This window comes from Xiphophorus couchianus, chromosome 5 (genome assembly GCF_001444195.1).
Source record: "Xiphophorus couchianus chromosome 5, X_couchianus-1.0, whole genome shotgun sequence".
NCBI lineage: Eukaryota > Metazoa > Chordata > Actinopteri > Cyprinodontiformes > Poeciliidae > Xiphophorus > Xiphophorus couchianus.
The window spans coordinates 17,011,155-17,027,157 of NC_040232.1; the positions used below are offsets into that span (position 1 = coordinate 17,011,155).

The 16,003-nt window shown below is 38.3% G+C and overlaps 1 protein-coding gene across 1 annotated transcript in view; it reads left to right on the forward strand.

Annotated features, from left to right (window-relative positions):
• Positions 1-43: 43 nt before the first annotated feature.
• gstcd (glutathione S-transferase, C-terminal domain containing) overlaps positions 44-16,003 on the forward strand; it is a 50,140-nt gene continuing 34,180 nt past the window's right edge. Inside the window, exons 1-5 of the mRNA XM_028018273.1 lie at positions 44-137; positions 245-690; positions 1,681-2,106; positions 4,706-4,972; positions 12,802-12,895. Of these exons, the coding sequence (XP_027874074.1) occupies positions 68-137; positions 245-690; positions 1,681-2,106; positions 4,706-4,972; positions 12,802-12,895 (1,303 nt within the window). The 5' untranslated portion in view covers positions 44-67. The remainder of the gene's footprint in view (positions 138-244; positions 691-1,680; positions 2,107-4,705; positions 4,973-12,801; positions 12,896-16,003) is intronic.

Below are 16,003 nucleotides of genomic sequence, written 5' to 3' on the forward strand. Positions count from 1 at the left end.
TGGGAAGCGTAGGTAAAGAGAGTTTATTGTTGTTGCCACTATTCACAGCAGAGGGCACTGTGGTGTTATGTTGGCTTTATGCAGAGGAAGAAGAAGCTCTGTTGTGAACGTTCAGGAACCATGTGTAACTAGTGTTTGTAAGTATTTTTTGATGTATCGTGTTGAAGTTGGCATTTTGGCGCGTAGATATGTAAATAGGTTGTGATTTGTAAGCAAAACAAATATCTTTCGTTCTACTTCACAGCATTGACTCCATTTAAAATGAAACACTCTGAAGCAGAGCAACTGCATCCCTGCCTCTATTTAGAAGTCTGTTCCCATAAGGAGGAGCCGCGTCTGCCCCTGCACACCTCCATCGTCCTATTCCTCCTGTCTTACTGCGAGTCCAAGTCTTTCAAAGTCTTCCTGGTTCGCAGAGACAGCAACAACAAAAGCTTTCCCGAATCCCAGAGGTTTCACCTCCCAGAGTCTCTGAGTGTGTGCGACTTTCTCTCCCCGGAGGGTCTCCCGCGGCTGGTGAGGGGTTGCCGTCTCCCGGCTGCCGTGGATGAGAGCGGGCGGCTCTGCCGGGCTGGGCTGGCGGTGGTCCTCAGGCACATCATCATCAGAACCATCGAGGCTGACCCCTCCAGGAAGGATGTGCAGGAGCTGCTGGGGTTTAAGAAAACGTGTCTGAAAGCTTGTGCAGAGGTTAGTTGGAAATGTATCACAATTTCACCCGGATAAAGTGCTTGACACGAATCACATCTATGTCAGTGACTGTGGTTTTATTAAAAATGGAACTAAAAGGATTGTGCAAGTGAAACATTGAGAGCAGTTCTTGTGTCATAGACTATTTGAACTTCCCCTGTCCAGCACACCTGAACCAAATGAATGGTTGATTAACAGGATCCTGCAGAAACTGCTGACTGGCTGTTTCTGAATGCTGTTCTTGAGCCATCACACACCATCATCTCTTAGTGCTGGTGGTGTTATAGTGTGGGCAGATGTATTTAGTCAATAGAGAACTGTCCTACACTATTGTGAATTGTACAGGACCCATACTACCTGAAAAACATCATCTATCCAGTTATTTTAGCGCCACATGAACAAAACAGGCCTAATTCCATCTTGATGGACAACAACATTGAGGTCACATCATTGGGGAATCGCTGACTGAAGTACCTTGAATGAAGTAACCTGAACTTTCTCCAGACCTGAATTTCATAGATAACCGCTTGGATCAGTTGAATCACAGTTTGGTACCTCAGAATCTCAATGACCTGAGGGGCGCCCTTCAAGAAGAGTGGGATGCCTTTCCTCAGCATACAATAAGTTGACTTGTGAACAGTGCGAGGCGTTGTCAAGCTGTAATTGATGCTCAAGGGCACGTGACAAGTTATAGAGATGTTTTTATTTTTTGTTCTAGCATAACCAGCACTGCTGCTGGCTTTTGCTCCGTTTAAGATGCTTCTACTTAAAGGCCCTACTTTAATGATGAATCACATTAGCGTGAACGTTTTAGATCTTTCTTAAATTTCACCTGAAGGCAAAATGTCTAAGTTCTTGTGAGAAGTGCATATTTTAAAACAAATCTTAAGCGTAAACAGCTCTTACTAATTCTCAGGGTTTTTTTATTTTTTATTTTAAGGAGAGTTCTGTATTATCTTATCATCTGATCTCCTCGTTCCTCGCTATCAGGTGAGCAAATGGACCAGACTGTGTGAACTGGGCATCCCCTCTGCAGTCGAGGATCACCTCCAGAAACCCACAGAACAGGCCCAGCTGCTGCCTCCTGCTATTGTTACCCTCGAGCGACGACTTGCCGAGCCCGTCAAAGTACACAACGATGACAAAATCCGGAGACAGAAACTTCAAGAGCAGAGACAAAGGCAAAAGAACGGCACGTCTGAAGGCGAAGGAAAACCCGAACTTGAAGGACTCGAGCTCAGGGCAGCTCTGGCCAAACTGGCAGTGGATTCAGTTCCAGCAGGAACCACTAGAGAGAACTCTGAGATCAGGAAAGTGAAGACGACAGATCTACCTGAACTGGAGCATGTGTTTGCTGAGGGACTTTACTTCACTCTGACTGATGTAGTGCTGCTGCCCTGCATTCATCACTATCTGGTAAGGCCTTCTGGCTTGATGGTATAAAGAAGGATTTATTACCACTTTGAGCAATGATTTGTTCTTAATAATTGCCTTATTTTTGGTGTTTATCTTAGATAATTGCACTTTTTATTTCAATGAACACATGCCAGAAGTTAATTTCATGCCATTTTTACTGCAATTAGCTGAGTACTTTTGATATAATGACACACTTTGTTTAATAGCAGTTTGTATTCGTACAACACCTGTTATGTGGGTAAATAATCCACACTCAGGAGTTTAAGTGCTTTACAATCTGTTTCTCATTCGCCCATTCTCACACACACTATTGTCTGCGACATTGTGCCACAAGACATTAATCGCTAGCATCCTAAACTCGTGTCATCATGCACATTTTTCCATCGGTGCCAAACAACTCCAGTTGCATACATATTCACCGTGTCTCTGACATCTTTATGATGATGACTTGTGAAATAATGTCCGACGTCTGGTTTCCGACACTCCGGTCATGGTGAGCAGCCTCTTTTCAGACGCATTCAGGCAGAAAGTCAAATCAAGGAGACTCACTGCATCAGACCTGGCACATTTTGGCTCTCACAGGTGGTCCTGGGCCACCTGGCAGAAACTGATAACACTATATGGGAGGGATTCTATTGAAATGCAGCAGGCTGACATGCATTTCATCTGAGAGCACGTTTCTCTCTCTGACAGATCATCATGGCAGGGTCTTATGCTGGCCTGAAAACTTCAAACTCAATCAGAACTTCAAGAGCTGAAGCTCATAAATGCTGAATATTCATTACTCAGAATAATCTCTTTTTACAATTTGCATTTAAAGTAACAGAAACTAATGTTTATTTATTTGTTTTTACCATAGACCAGAGTGGCATGCACAGAATATTGACCAGGTTTACTCAGGGAATGTTTATGTAGTGGAGCTGCGCAATTCATCAAATCATAGTATTATTGTGTGCAATATTGCAATCATGAAGGGTAACTTGGATGCAATATTAGATAGAATATTGTATTTTCTGTGCCATGCATGGACATTTTTTATGCCTATATTTTTGGCCGGTCAGGGTTTCACTGCACTTGATGCACACACTTGACTGATAGATTTAGTAACTAAGATCACAAAGCATGCTGGTCAAATTATGATAAAAAAAAAATGAAGGAAAAAAAAACATTTGGAATTTTTTAAAAATAATCAGCAATTAACAATTACTGCTCATTATCAACATTGCAATAATCAGTAACAGTTTGACAATTAAATATTTTTCAGAGATTGGGTGAAATGAGAATGCTTTGATTAAAATCTCAAGTTATTTAATAAGCTCTGATTTTCATTATGTTAGATTGTGAAGTGCAAAATCTAACGTGAAACTTTCCACACTTTGTCAAACACAAACGTCAAGGTATTTTATTGGGTTTTTAAATAAAATGGCAACACAGGGCCACGTAACTGAGAAGTGGAAGGAAAAGGGTGTGTGTTTTTGGGGAAAAAAGATCTAAATAAAAATTTTAAAAGTGTTGCTTGCATTTGCCTTCTGCCCTCCTAAAATAAAAACTTCTTAGAATTACACTGACCTCCTATCACAGCTGCATGTTTTTTGGGTGTGTCTCATCCATCCTTGCTCATCTAGAGACAAAATCTTTCCCATTCTTTGCAAAACAGCTCAGCCTCAGTCAGTCACTAGCATAAATGTGTCCAAGTCATACCTCTGCATTCTGCACCATTCTAACACAGGAATTTACTTTCATCTTAACTTTTCTTTGAACTCTGGCTGAATATTTAGAACAGTGAATCTAATCGAAGTTGAACCTCCACCCCAGGGATATGACTGGCTTTCTTGTCTCTGATGGGGGGGAAAAAACCCACTTTCCCACAGTATGAAGATGCCACCACTTTGTTTCACAGTGAAAATTTACAGTTTGCTTGATGTTAAGTATTTATGATGCGTAATGTTTCAGATGTAGGTTTTAAAAAAAAATCAGTCTAGGTTTCTGCTAAACCTCTGATTAATAATTTTGACATACAGAAATGAGTTTAAATTAATTTATTTGTTCAACTATTAAGATATTTTGACATGCAACTTTGAAACAGGACGGGTAAATTATTAATCTTGGACGTTGTGCTGTCAAGCAGAAACCCGAGTCCAAACCTTTGTTTCACATGTCAGCTGTCTCCAACTATCTGTCCACTGTGGGAACGAGCTGAAGTCCTCACATCGAGGCTTTTAGCAGTCAGCTGCGCTCCACTGGTTTCCAGTTTCACACTCAGCGTAGCATGTCTCCTTTTAACGACTCTGTCCACGGCTCCCAGTGGCTCCTTCTCACTCGTCCCCCGTTCTGCGTGTCGTCTTTCTGTCACACGCAGTCAAATGCAGTTTCTGTTATAATGTCTCTCTCAGTTTGTGTCTCCGTCCTGTCCCCCCCCCGCCCCCACCAGCTGCCAACTCTGTTTTCATGCTTCTCCTGCCGGCCCCTCAAGTGTATTTGTCTGTACAGAAACGTGATGAGTGAGTTTTTTGTGGAACTTCACCTCTCGCTTCGATAGACATGACACACCAGTCAATTCACTAAATCAATATCTCCCCTCTGTTTTCCTCTTTAATAGTGCTCACTCCAAGCCCACACACCGAGCACTCTGCATCATCTCCCCCATCTCCTGCGCTGGTACGGTCGCGTTCAGGAAGTACCCGGAGTCCTTCGAGCAGCCGAGGATTGTGGGTTCACTCTGTCCAAAGTCCAGGTTCCAACACCCTGCCTCTTTGGGCCACCGCAACAGGAGAACCTTGATGACCTGCTGCCTACAGAGGATCAGGAGGTGACCCCAAACCTTCATTTCGTCGGCGGTCCGAGGCCCACAATGACTAAACTCAAAGTAAATAATTACCTTTCCTTTGCTTCTGTGATTCCCAAATGCTTTGCTTTTGTGCATGACAGGAAATTTAAGAGACTGCCCTCCCATTTTCCCCTCAGCAAACAGACGTGTGATTTGTTGGGTGGTGGTTTAATAGCCTCAGAAGATTCATGGCTGCTTATTCTGTTAGTTGTTGCACCTTAAGGACTACTAATATTTAAGCCTCTGGCAGACATAGATTGCTGACTTTGTGTCCTTCTCCTCCTTCTGTTTTAAAAAAAATGTGAAGGAGTAACAAAATTAACATTTAATCTGCTAGTTACAGTTTTAGTCACCCCTGATAAGGATGTGTTAAAAGAAATTAAAGTTTTTCTGCAGCAGCATAATCGCTGGGGAAAAAATATCCAACCATTATTTTTTTAATATATATTTTTTATTTTGTAGTTAAATGTTTTCTTATAACGTACGCATTTCGAATAAATGTAAGTAAAAAATTTTTGATTTATACTTAATTTTTTAAAGTGGATCAGAGGCTTCAGGACCATCTGATCAGAAATTCATGACTTTCTGTTTTTCGGGGGTATAAAAATGACACAGAGGTCAATTTCTTTTAGCCTGTGGTGACTAGGGTGGAAGAAAACGTCTGTTTTTCTTGCCACCAGACACAGTGGGCAGGATGGGGAAGCAGGTAAGAAATCTCAGAGAATTGTAGCAAAGACGTCTTGGGATCACAAAGTTTCACAGCTACTAGTAGATGCTGCCTCACAACCCATTATTAGGGAAGCATGCCTGGAAAGGGAAGATTGAGCTTTTCAGCAACAAACTCCCCAGGTGGTGGTGGCATGAAAACATAATAAATCTGTGGAGAAGCCACCTCATACCCAGTGTTACGTATGATGGAGGACACATGATTTCTCTGGGCTCGTTTACCCCGCGATGCCTTGACAGGCATTGATCTTATTAATTCTGAAAATAGGACGTTGTGAGTAATAACCTGAAGGATTTTACTAAGTGAACTGAAAATGGGTCTTCACTTGGTGTTCAACTGGAATGTGGTGCAAATCAACAGAGAGACGGTTCAAAAGACACTCATTCAATGATGCCATTTCAGTGTCCAGTGTGGTGAGCTAAGAGAAGACAGCAAAGAGCATTGGTCAAAGATCGCTCTCTGTTTATGCTCCGACCTTGTGAAATAGTAGTAGTAGATTATGCTGCACAGCCCACCTTTCCCCACCATCTCAACCAATAAAAAGCACTTAAACTTTTTAATCTTTACCAGGAGTGAAACTAATTGAAGTTTTTACAAAACAAGTTTTGATGAAGATGGAAGGTTATAAAATCGGTTAAAATATGTGTGTATTGTTTGAATGAGTGCTTTTTTTTAAAATGGATGTTTCAGTACTCAGTGGATCTTGTCAGTTGAAGTAATGCTGACGGTAAGAAAATGAAGAAATTGTGCTATCCCAGTTTTTTGTAAATAAGTATATGTCAAAAACATTTATCTGATTGTTGATCTAGAAAAAGGTGCATCACAGAACATGCTCTTGGTTGTTGCTTATTGACAAAAACTGGTTGGAATTCCTAGTTTTGATGTGTTTGGGAGTGAGAAAAAATACATTTATTAATTGGTGCATTTCTAGATAATTGTCTTTTTTATAAAATAAATGATGTAGTCAGGCCTGTCACGATAACAAATTTTGCTGAGCGAAATCTCAGAAATTATGCGATAAACGATAATATTGTTTGAAGACCATTTTAAATTGATGTAATGCTAATGACATAATAATGTAAGCACATTGTGCCAAAAATAAATACATTTTATTTTCAAAAGAACACTTAACACAGGACCTGGTAAACAAAATAAACAAAGCAACCAAAAACAAAAATAAAAATAAAATGGACTCTCAGACTCCGTTAATAAAAAATGCACTTGAATAAAAACTAGACACAACATAAAACCAAAGTGGAATTAAAAACTACATTCAACCAAACGAGTACAGATTATGAAGTTTGTATACTATATTGCTCTTCAATAATCATTAGATTTAGATAGAGAAGATGGGCACATCCGACTACATGATGCAATAGTTCACTCCTCCCTTAAGAAAATGAGAAAAATGAGAAAGGGAGGGATTTTTCTCAAGAAAATGAGAAAGGGAGGGATAAGTGGAAAGGGCAACCGGAGGTCAGCCTTTTTTCATCCAATGTCATCAATAGAAAGAGAAACAGGCAGGAAGAAATGATAAAGCCGATAAATTAAAATGAAGTCGATAATTTTCATTTATCATACGATTAATTGATTTGTTGTTTATTGCGACAGGCTTAAATGTAGTATTCAGACTATTATCTTTCTGTTAATGACACTGAATGAAAAAAGGCTCAACTCCGGTGCTCTCCACGGACTCCTCCCTTCCTCATTTCCTTAGTGTAAAGCCCAGCGCACACTACACGATCTTAGAGCTGTCGGCCGATTGTCGGCCCATTTTCAAAACCTGACAGACCACATATTAGCCGACAGAAATCCTAGCTATAACGGTTCGATCGGGTTCGTTCCTGCCGTGTGGTGTCCAACAATGGGCACAAAATAATGGCTACAAGTTCAGTTAACTAATTTTAAAACCAGGCATTAATCAATGCTTTACTACAATCTACCTGCAATGCATGTGGCTAGTGTCAGTCCTGACTGAATGAAAATCATTATAACCTATTTACGTCACGTTAACGAAGAACAGCTGAAAAGTTACCAGGTTTATCAACTGCGGCAGCAATTTCGCTCCAACTCCTCCCCTTGTCATTTCTATATTCTTTGCATGTTGAATAAACATTAATGTTGTTTCCACATATCATCTCCAATGTCCGCTGGACTTCGGGTTGCGCTGTGTCAGCTGTTTGGGATTCCCCTCGTAATTTCCCTTCAGAAAACACGGAGGAGAATCTGTGCTTTCTGATTGGCTACCTGTCACATTGAACAGGTGGAGTTAAAGCTCCCAGTGGGGAAAAACCCCTGACGACGATCTACCGTAACACACCACACAATCTTAGAAAGATCAACGTTTTAAGATTGTTGTAAGGGGAAAAATAGGAGCAAAGAATCATGTAGTGTGAACTATTGCATCAGGTAGTCCATGTGCCCATCTTCTCTATTTAAATCTAATTATTACTGAAGGGCAATATAGTATACAGACTTCATAATCTGCACTCTTTTGATTGAATGCAGTATTTATTTCCACTTTTACTTTATGTTGTTTAGTTTTTTTTTTCAAGTGCGTTTTTTGTTAATGGAGACCATTTTATTTTTGTTTTTGGTTGTTTTGTTTATTTTGTTTATCAGTTCCAGTGTTTAGTGTTCTTTTGAAAATTAGGTGTATCTATCTTTGGCAAGAAATTGCATGGATTATTATGTCATTTCCATTAAATCAGTGTAAAAAGGTCTTCAAACAATATTATCGTTTATCGCAATAATTTTTGAGACAATTAATCGCTCAGCAAAATTTGCTATCGTGACAGGCCTAACTGTTAGTCTGTCTTTCTTCCTGTCCTCTCCCTGCTTAGATATTTCTGTGATTTCCTGCTGGCTCGAGCTTTATAAGAGTGTGATTATGAGTGGCAGGAACGGTGAGGGCAGTAAGAGGGTAGGTGGTGGGGCGAGTGTTTTTGTAGTTTGGATGAGACGGAGTGAGCTGGGTGGTCAGGATGGGATGTGTCTCATATTTGCCACGTCGGTAGATGAAATTTCAGTCAGGCAGAGATGTGCACAAATGACAGTTTTCATGCCGTGTTGAAATCAGACATTAAAACTAAGAGGAATGCCTACACGTACCGACACAATAGCCACCATTCTTTCTCTGCTTAGAGGGATTAGAAAGATGGCTACATGTCGCCACTATTTTGTCTGGAGTGCAGCTGTTGTGCTTTCTTGGCCGTTGTGTGTGTGTGTGCATTGTGTGGCTGTGTGTGGGAAAGAGCAGTTTGACAATCGATCGTTCTGTTGCTGCTGACCAGAGGCAGCCATTCCTGTCTCTCTCTCTCTGTTATCTACATGATAAAGGGCTCATAAACTCTGTCACTTTCTCATTTTTTTCACATGAGTTAACACCAATTGATGCCCGTCAGTCAAACTGTCAGTGCAATGAGGTGTAAACTTTTAACTGAATGCAGACCCAGCATTAAGATGATTCTCTTTCCATTAAGGTTCAACTCAGCCTTTAAATCCGAGAGCAGGAATGACCCAGAAAGTAATTTCTAGCAAAAAGAAAGGAAGTCAGCTGCTTAAAAAACAAAAACAGAAAAATATGTGATTTTCTGTTGAAGTAATTGGTCTCATAGGGAAGCTGTTGGAAAAACAGGGATTACAGACACAGGCAGTGTGTTCCAGTGGAAATGTTAATCTTCAAGCTATGATTCTTTCAGCTAAAAGTTTTTTTTTATTTTGCCTTACGGAGTGATTTGGCAGCAAAGTTTTCTTTTAAATAAATCCTGAAAGTATATTTGAGTGCAGCTGGCTACTCAGCTTGAGCTGAGCTTCTCTGCTTGACCATTGAAGATTATTTTGGAACACGACTCCAGCTTGTTCAGAGACTGAACTAAAATTTTAAACTGTAAATAATTCTAAGTTCCTAGGATAGTCCCAAATCTTTGAAGGGCTTTGTCTTGACTTGACCTTTCCTCAGGGCTTATTGGGCAGCTGGAGCCACCTATATTGGTATGAATGTCATATAGAGAGTCATATAGAGTTTTCAGTCATACAGGAAGATGTGGATTTGGGTCATTTTGAGGAAGACCCTTAATCAGCATTATGTTTTATCATATATAGAGATGATCCATTAAAGAGTCATATCTATGTTTACTGTTATCATTGCAACCATTGACTATTTGTTGTTACTAGTAACAAAATAAATCTACAGAATTATAGTGAACTAAAGTTAAGAAAAACAAAAGTAACAATTCTAGCTGCATATTAAGAAAACTGAGAGCTAGAATAGACAAATGTAGACATTTTATGGCTAAATAACACTCATTCAAAACCAGACAAAGGTTACATGTTGTTTTATAAAATGCAAAGACACCGGTTTTCCTCCCTTTATGAATTTTTCCAAAGGAAAAATGTACAAAAAGGACAATGTACAACGCCAACATAAACGTCACCATTAGATATGTTGTACCAGATTAGCTTTAAGCTAATAGACATCTACTCTCCCTTGGCAGTTTGAGATATGAAAAGAAAGCTTAGAAACAGATACAAATCGAAATGAGAATTTTGCTTGGACACCTTTCAGCTCTGATCACAACTTTTCTACAGTGTCTGACTGATATCAGGCCTTTTCTATGGCCACTCCAAAAATTGACCCAAGGTTTAATACAAAAAAATGTGATCTCATAGGCATAAATTCTTATGATCCTTTAAAATGGCTGTACACAGGTTCCTAATCTGATACCGATATCAGCTCTGGATACTTAAAGAGTATTTATACCTACACAAAAGTAACAAAAGTAGTAATACTAGTATTTTCTTGCATCAGTGTGCTAATAATAATATTGACTATTAAATGATATTGTGTAATATAAATTGCTTTGGTTATCCCCGCTCAAGAGAATCTTTCTAAAAACTGATGCCATGCATTTTTATTCAGTACTGAGATACACCCCATAAAGGAGATAAATTGTGACAACAGAATGGAGCAGCACTGTAGCTAGAAGGGTAATGTAGAAAATTGTTGCCTGTAGAGTTAAACCAATATGCTGAGCCTGAGAGCATGTAAGCGCACAGGTGTCCTTTAAGCCCTCTTTGCTTTAATGACACCACCAGCACCGCAGGAGCTGCTGTTTTGTGCTAATGCTGTCATTTTGTGTTGGCCCAGATTTCTCTGATAATGCTCCAAAAGGTTCTCGTAATGTCAGGGGTTTTTGTTTTTATCAAATTTCTAAAAAAGTACTTGTAGAAAACTTCGAGGTATGTTTGAGCTCATTATCCAGCCCCATTTTCTCTTTTCCAGTCATAAAAGCTGTGAAAATGGATGCTCATTATCTTTACCTGATTCAGTGATTGCTGCTTCTGCAATATTTAGTGGCTGCTTTTATGCATTTATATGACAGGTCTTATTTACTCGGCATATGTTGCGGTTATGATTATTATTGGAGTTAAGCTGAAACAAAGAGGTATAAAAAGTCTATCTCAGCAGCTCTTGAAATTTGGTAACTGCATCCTTGGATGAACAGCAGCATGTTTTACAAATTCTAATTAATTTTCAACAAGAACTGATAAACGCAGGACCATTAAAACACCAACTAATATCTGTGCTGCATTAGGTGGTAGAGCAACCCTTAGCAACAGTAACTTGAAATCAGCAGTTATAATATTTATCAATGTATGTTGCACAACAATTTAGGTCCACCCTTCTTTTTACAAAGAGTTTTGCAGAGACTCATTTGTGCACACTCTTATTTCTTTTGTCAGTCATTCTCTTATAAGTTCACTGCTGTGTTTGAAATTATTGTCTTGTTAAATGACAATAATTAAATGAAGCTTTAGCAGCTGGACAGATGGCCTCACATTTCAATCTTGCATACTTTCATACACAGAGTGGTCCATGGTGTGCCCAGCTCCTGGAAATAGTTTCCCTCTGGGCTTTTTATTTTTTTTGGTTCATGCAGACACAACTTAAGAAAGACAAATTTCTTTCTTAGGAATCCCAAGATGGGAATTTAAGATACTGATGAATTGCCATGCAGTCTGCAATGTAAATTGTATTTCTTTTTAATTTTTTGCATTTTGTTGGAACACTGCACAGTCTGCCCTTGGCTTGAACTTGATATACCCACTCCTGGGAAATTGGCCACAGCATTAAATATTTTCCACTTGTCTGCAATCTCTTGCTGCAGAAAGATGAACTGCACATTGTTGAGCATGGCCTTACATCTGGCAGAGATTGATGGACACCAGCAGTTGTTCTAAAATCACTGTTGGAGTTTCTCTTCCTGCATCATGTCAACACACACCTGAATGTTCCAGACTTCTGCTTCTTCTATAGAAATGCTGTAACCTGTGATCCAACTTGGTTATTATCAGTTCATCAATACAGGTGAATCTCAATTAATTAGAAAATCGTCAAAGAGCTCAATTATTTAATTAATTCAGTCGGAAACATGATACTTGTATAGATTAATTCTACACCCATTTATGATGAGCTATTAAGCTGAAGCAACTTGAGCTACTATACTATCTCAGCAGAGGCACTGCATTAAAGCTGTAGTTTATGAAAATAAAATGCCCTGACTAAGTATTGAGTCCATATTCTGTTTAATACATTGAGAATTTTTGCAGGAGAACCACATTTCTGTATTTAAAGAAAGTCTTTATGCTTCGGTGTTCTATAGTATTCCTTTTTTTTTTCCAAGCAACATTTGACATTATGAAAGGATGGTTTTCATGCTCTACTTTTGTGATCAATAATTACTAGAATACTAATGTTAGAGCACTGTCTTTACATTGTAGTGAAGACCTACTTGATAATAGAATAAGGCTTGTTGCCCTTTTTAGCTTATTTAAATTTTCTGTCATCTTATGTTACAATAGATAATGCCAGCATAAAAATTTGATGTGAATCATACAATTCAAATCTAAATATTCAAGGAAAATAGTCTAAACATACATTTTACCATCAATATATATCTATCAATATATCTATCTATCGATATATCTATCTATCGATATATATATATATACTATATATTAGTCAATCAAGTAAATTGTTACATTTAACTGGCATTGGCTTTTGGGATAATTTCTATTTATATGCAGTTTATGCAGCTTAACAGAGCTATTTGCTTGTCGGTATGTGTATTTCTCTCAGGAAAACGGCATCGAGGCAGTCTTCTCTCCTCATCCTTGCCCTGCTTGGACTCTCCCGTGGGATAGATTACCAGCAGCTATCAACCCCACTGAAGGTATTGTTAAATTCTGACCTCCTTGCTGTGCTCCATCTGATTTCTCTCTGCTGTTCTCTCCCCTCAAACTCTTTTCATTGCTCTTTTGGTTTCAGTCTCTAGTGCCCCTCTCTGCTTATGTTAAGCTTCTGAATTTTTAAACAGTAACAGTGATGCTGTTTTCACAAAGAGATACTTATGTAAATAACTGAGCCCATGCTTCCCATAGATGATTTTTTTGTTCTTTTCTGATATTCTATAGTTAGTGAATTTCATAAATCCGAGCTTTATGAAAACCAGGTATTGTAACTCAGCCGTTACACGGTGATGGGTACGTCTCTAGTTTTGCAACATTAACTTGTTAAATATTTATACGGGACATTTTCTCAGTAATTCTATCTAATTGTCTGTGAAAGCAAACAAAAAAGACTTTAGCAATAATGTGGTAGCATATTTAGTCCTAGGAAACGTATGGTAAATTAAATTGCTTAGAAATAATAGTAATACTTGTAATTCTTTCCCTTTGAGTTATTTTGAATTGTTTCCAAGACTACTTTTGTTTCATGTTTATGTTATTAGGAAATTGTTTTCATGGTTACTTTCTCTCCTTAGTCAGAAAAAGATGAAGGCAATAAAGTAATGTTATGCCGCTACAATAAGTATTCTGACACTATCTGCGCCCTCTTAAAGTTATTTTCTGTAGTCAATGTACAAAAAAATGACGTTAGTTAAAATGTTGGCAGAAAGAGTTTATGCAATCAATGTGAATGCGCTATATCTGTTTTGGAATCATGAAAGTCTGTGCCAAAATTCTTGGCAATCCATGCAGGAAAACAACGGTCATTTGGCAAAAACTCAAAGTAAAGTTTGCAGAGGCTTAGTTTTGGGAACATGAAGAAACTTGAGGATCATGTCAAATAAAATGATACACTTCAAGTCCCTTAAGTCATTCCACTGGCTTTATTAAATTAATTATTCCTTGTGTTGATAACCTCTCCCTATTTGCTATTAAAATGTGTTTTTGCTTTGTTTCTAATACCAAAGCCTAAAAACTTCAGAAATCTAACAGCAAGTCCATTCACTTCTAAAAACTCCGAATGATGTAAGAACTGTTCTGAAAGCAAAAAATTATTGTGAGCGACATAGTCGCTGCCCCACTTTTGTAACCGCTGTGCAATAAATGGTGCTATTGATAACCCTTCCTGCAGTATTATGACATCCTGCAGACAGGCAGTGCTGTGTCATTCAAGGTTGCCAGAAAAAGGCCCATTTTTCTTGGATATCTGTATGTGGGCTATGACCTTTCTTTTTTCCAATAATGCGTCTAAATTAATTTACAAGAGCTTCCTCTTCTCTTGATATTTCCATGCTTTTATGTTATGAAAGCATTTCTGTCTGCAAGTATGTGGGCAGACGTAAATTGCTCAGCCAAGAACAGAAGTAGAAGAGACTGTACACCGATAACAGTAGAGAATGCTTAATATAACAGGGCAGGGCAGGGTAGGGCAGACATATTGGCAAGTATACAGCAGGTAAACGCATGTTGTGATAATTTCACCTATCACCGTTTAGTGATGAATTATATGTATATTTGCACAAACTGAGTCTAGTCTTACTCTTCTGTAAAAACACAGTGTGTTTATGTATGTATGTTTTGTTGGGAGCAAATTGGAACCTCGTTTGTGTGCACAAACCTCACAAATAAAACTGATAATGATTAAGATTTTTTAAAGATTAAAAGCATTTTTCAGACATACTGTAGACCTGCTAATTTAATTTTGGGTCACTGTGGGCGATAAAAACATAACATTTTATTGCAATATTTTGTGGTACTATTACTATAACAATAAAGATTATGATTTAAAAAAATATATTACTTATTTTTTAAGTAACTGTATGGCTGTGATTGCATGGCCATACATACAATCACAGCCAGAAAGGTAAAAGAGACAATGAGGCGTGAAAAAGGAGTGCAAGTGAGGGAATCGCAAAGCTGTCATGCCTGAGACATGCAGGTATAATGTCCTTCAGGGTTATTTTGGTATGAGTGGATGGGTTTCCATTTCTTTGATAAAGAAACCTTGGCTTATGGGGATGGAGTCTTTGTATGTTTTCTGTTTTTAATTAAGCAGAGATTTTGTGATTATTTTTTATATATGTATATACGTGTGTGTGTGTATATATATATATATATATATATATATGTGTGTGTGTGTGTATATATATTTTAAATCTTGAATTTAAAATCCAAGATTTTAAATCTTGGATTTCAATGTTTTGATGCTTTAAGTTCTACTTTTAGAAATCTCAAATGAGACTGGTTCCATCTCATTTTTATTACAACATAATTAAAAATTAAGCCTGTAAATCCAAAGGTTTTTTATCCTATGAAAGGCTTCTTTACAAAGCAGATGAACAGCATTTCATACCGCGGTGTCATTATATAAAGCAGCCGGCTTTTTGTCTCCATCATTTTATTTAATGCAGGGAGTGTGGGAGCTAAACATCAAGTGGAATGGGATGATGGATTGTGTGACAGTAGGAGATGGAGATAAGAGTGAGAGCAGGAGGAGCTACTAGAGTTATCAGGGAAACGAAGCGGGGGAAGAAAGGTGAAAGAGACAATGAGGCGTGAAAAAGGAGTGCAAGTGAGGGAATCGCATAGCTGTCATGCCTGAGACATGCAGGTATAATGTCCTTCAGAGTTATTTTGGTATGAGTGGATGGGTTTCCATTTCTTTGATAAAGAAACCTTGGCTTATGGAGATGGAGATCTGTCTTTGTACGTTTTCTGTTTTGAATTAAGCAGAGATTTTGTGATTATTTTTTCAAATTAAATTCTGTCTTAAAAGATTTCTAATGTATGAATGTTGCTATATATATAATATTATATTGCTATTATATTATATTTCAGTGTGCAGACTTTGATGCATTGTCTAGATCAGTGTTTCTCAGTTCTGGTCCTCAGGTACCATTGCCGTACATGTCTTAGGTGTTTCCCTTGTGCCACACACATGACTTGAATAAGTGGGTGATTACCAAGCTTCTGCATCACTTGATGGCATGCTTAGGAGGTCATACATAATACATACATACTGTCATTAGAATCACTTGGTCTGAAACAGAGAC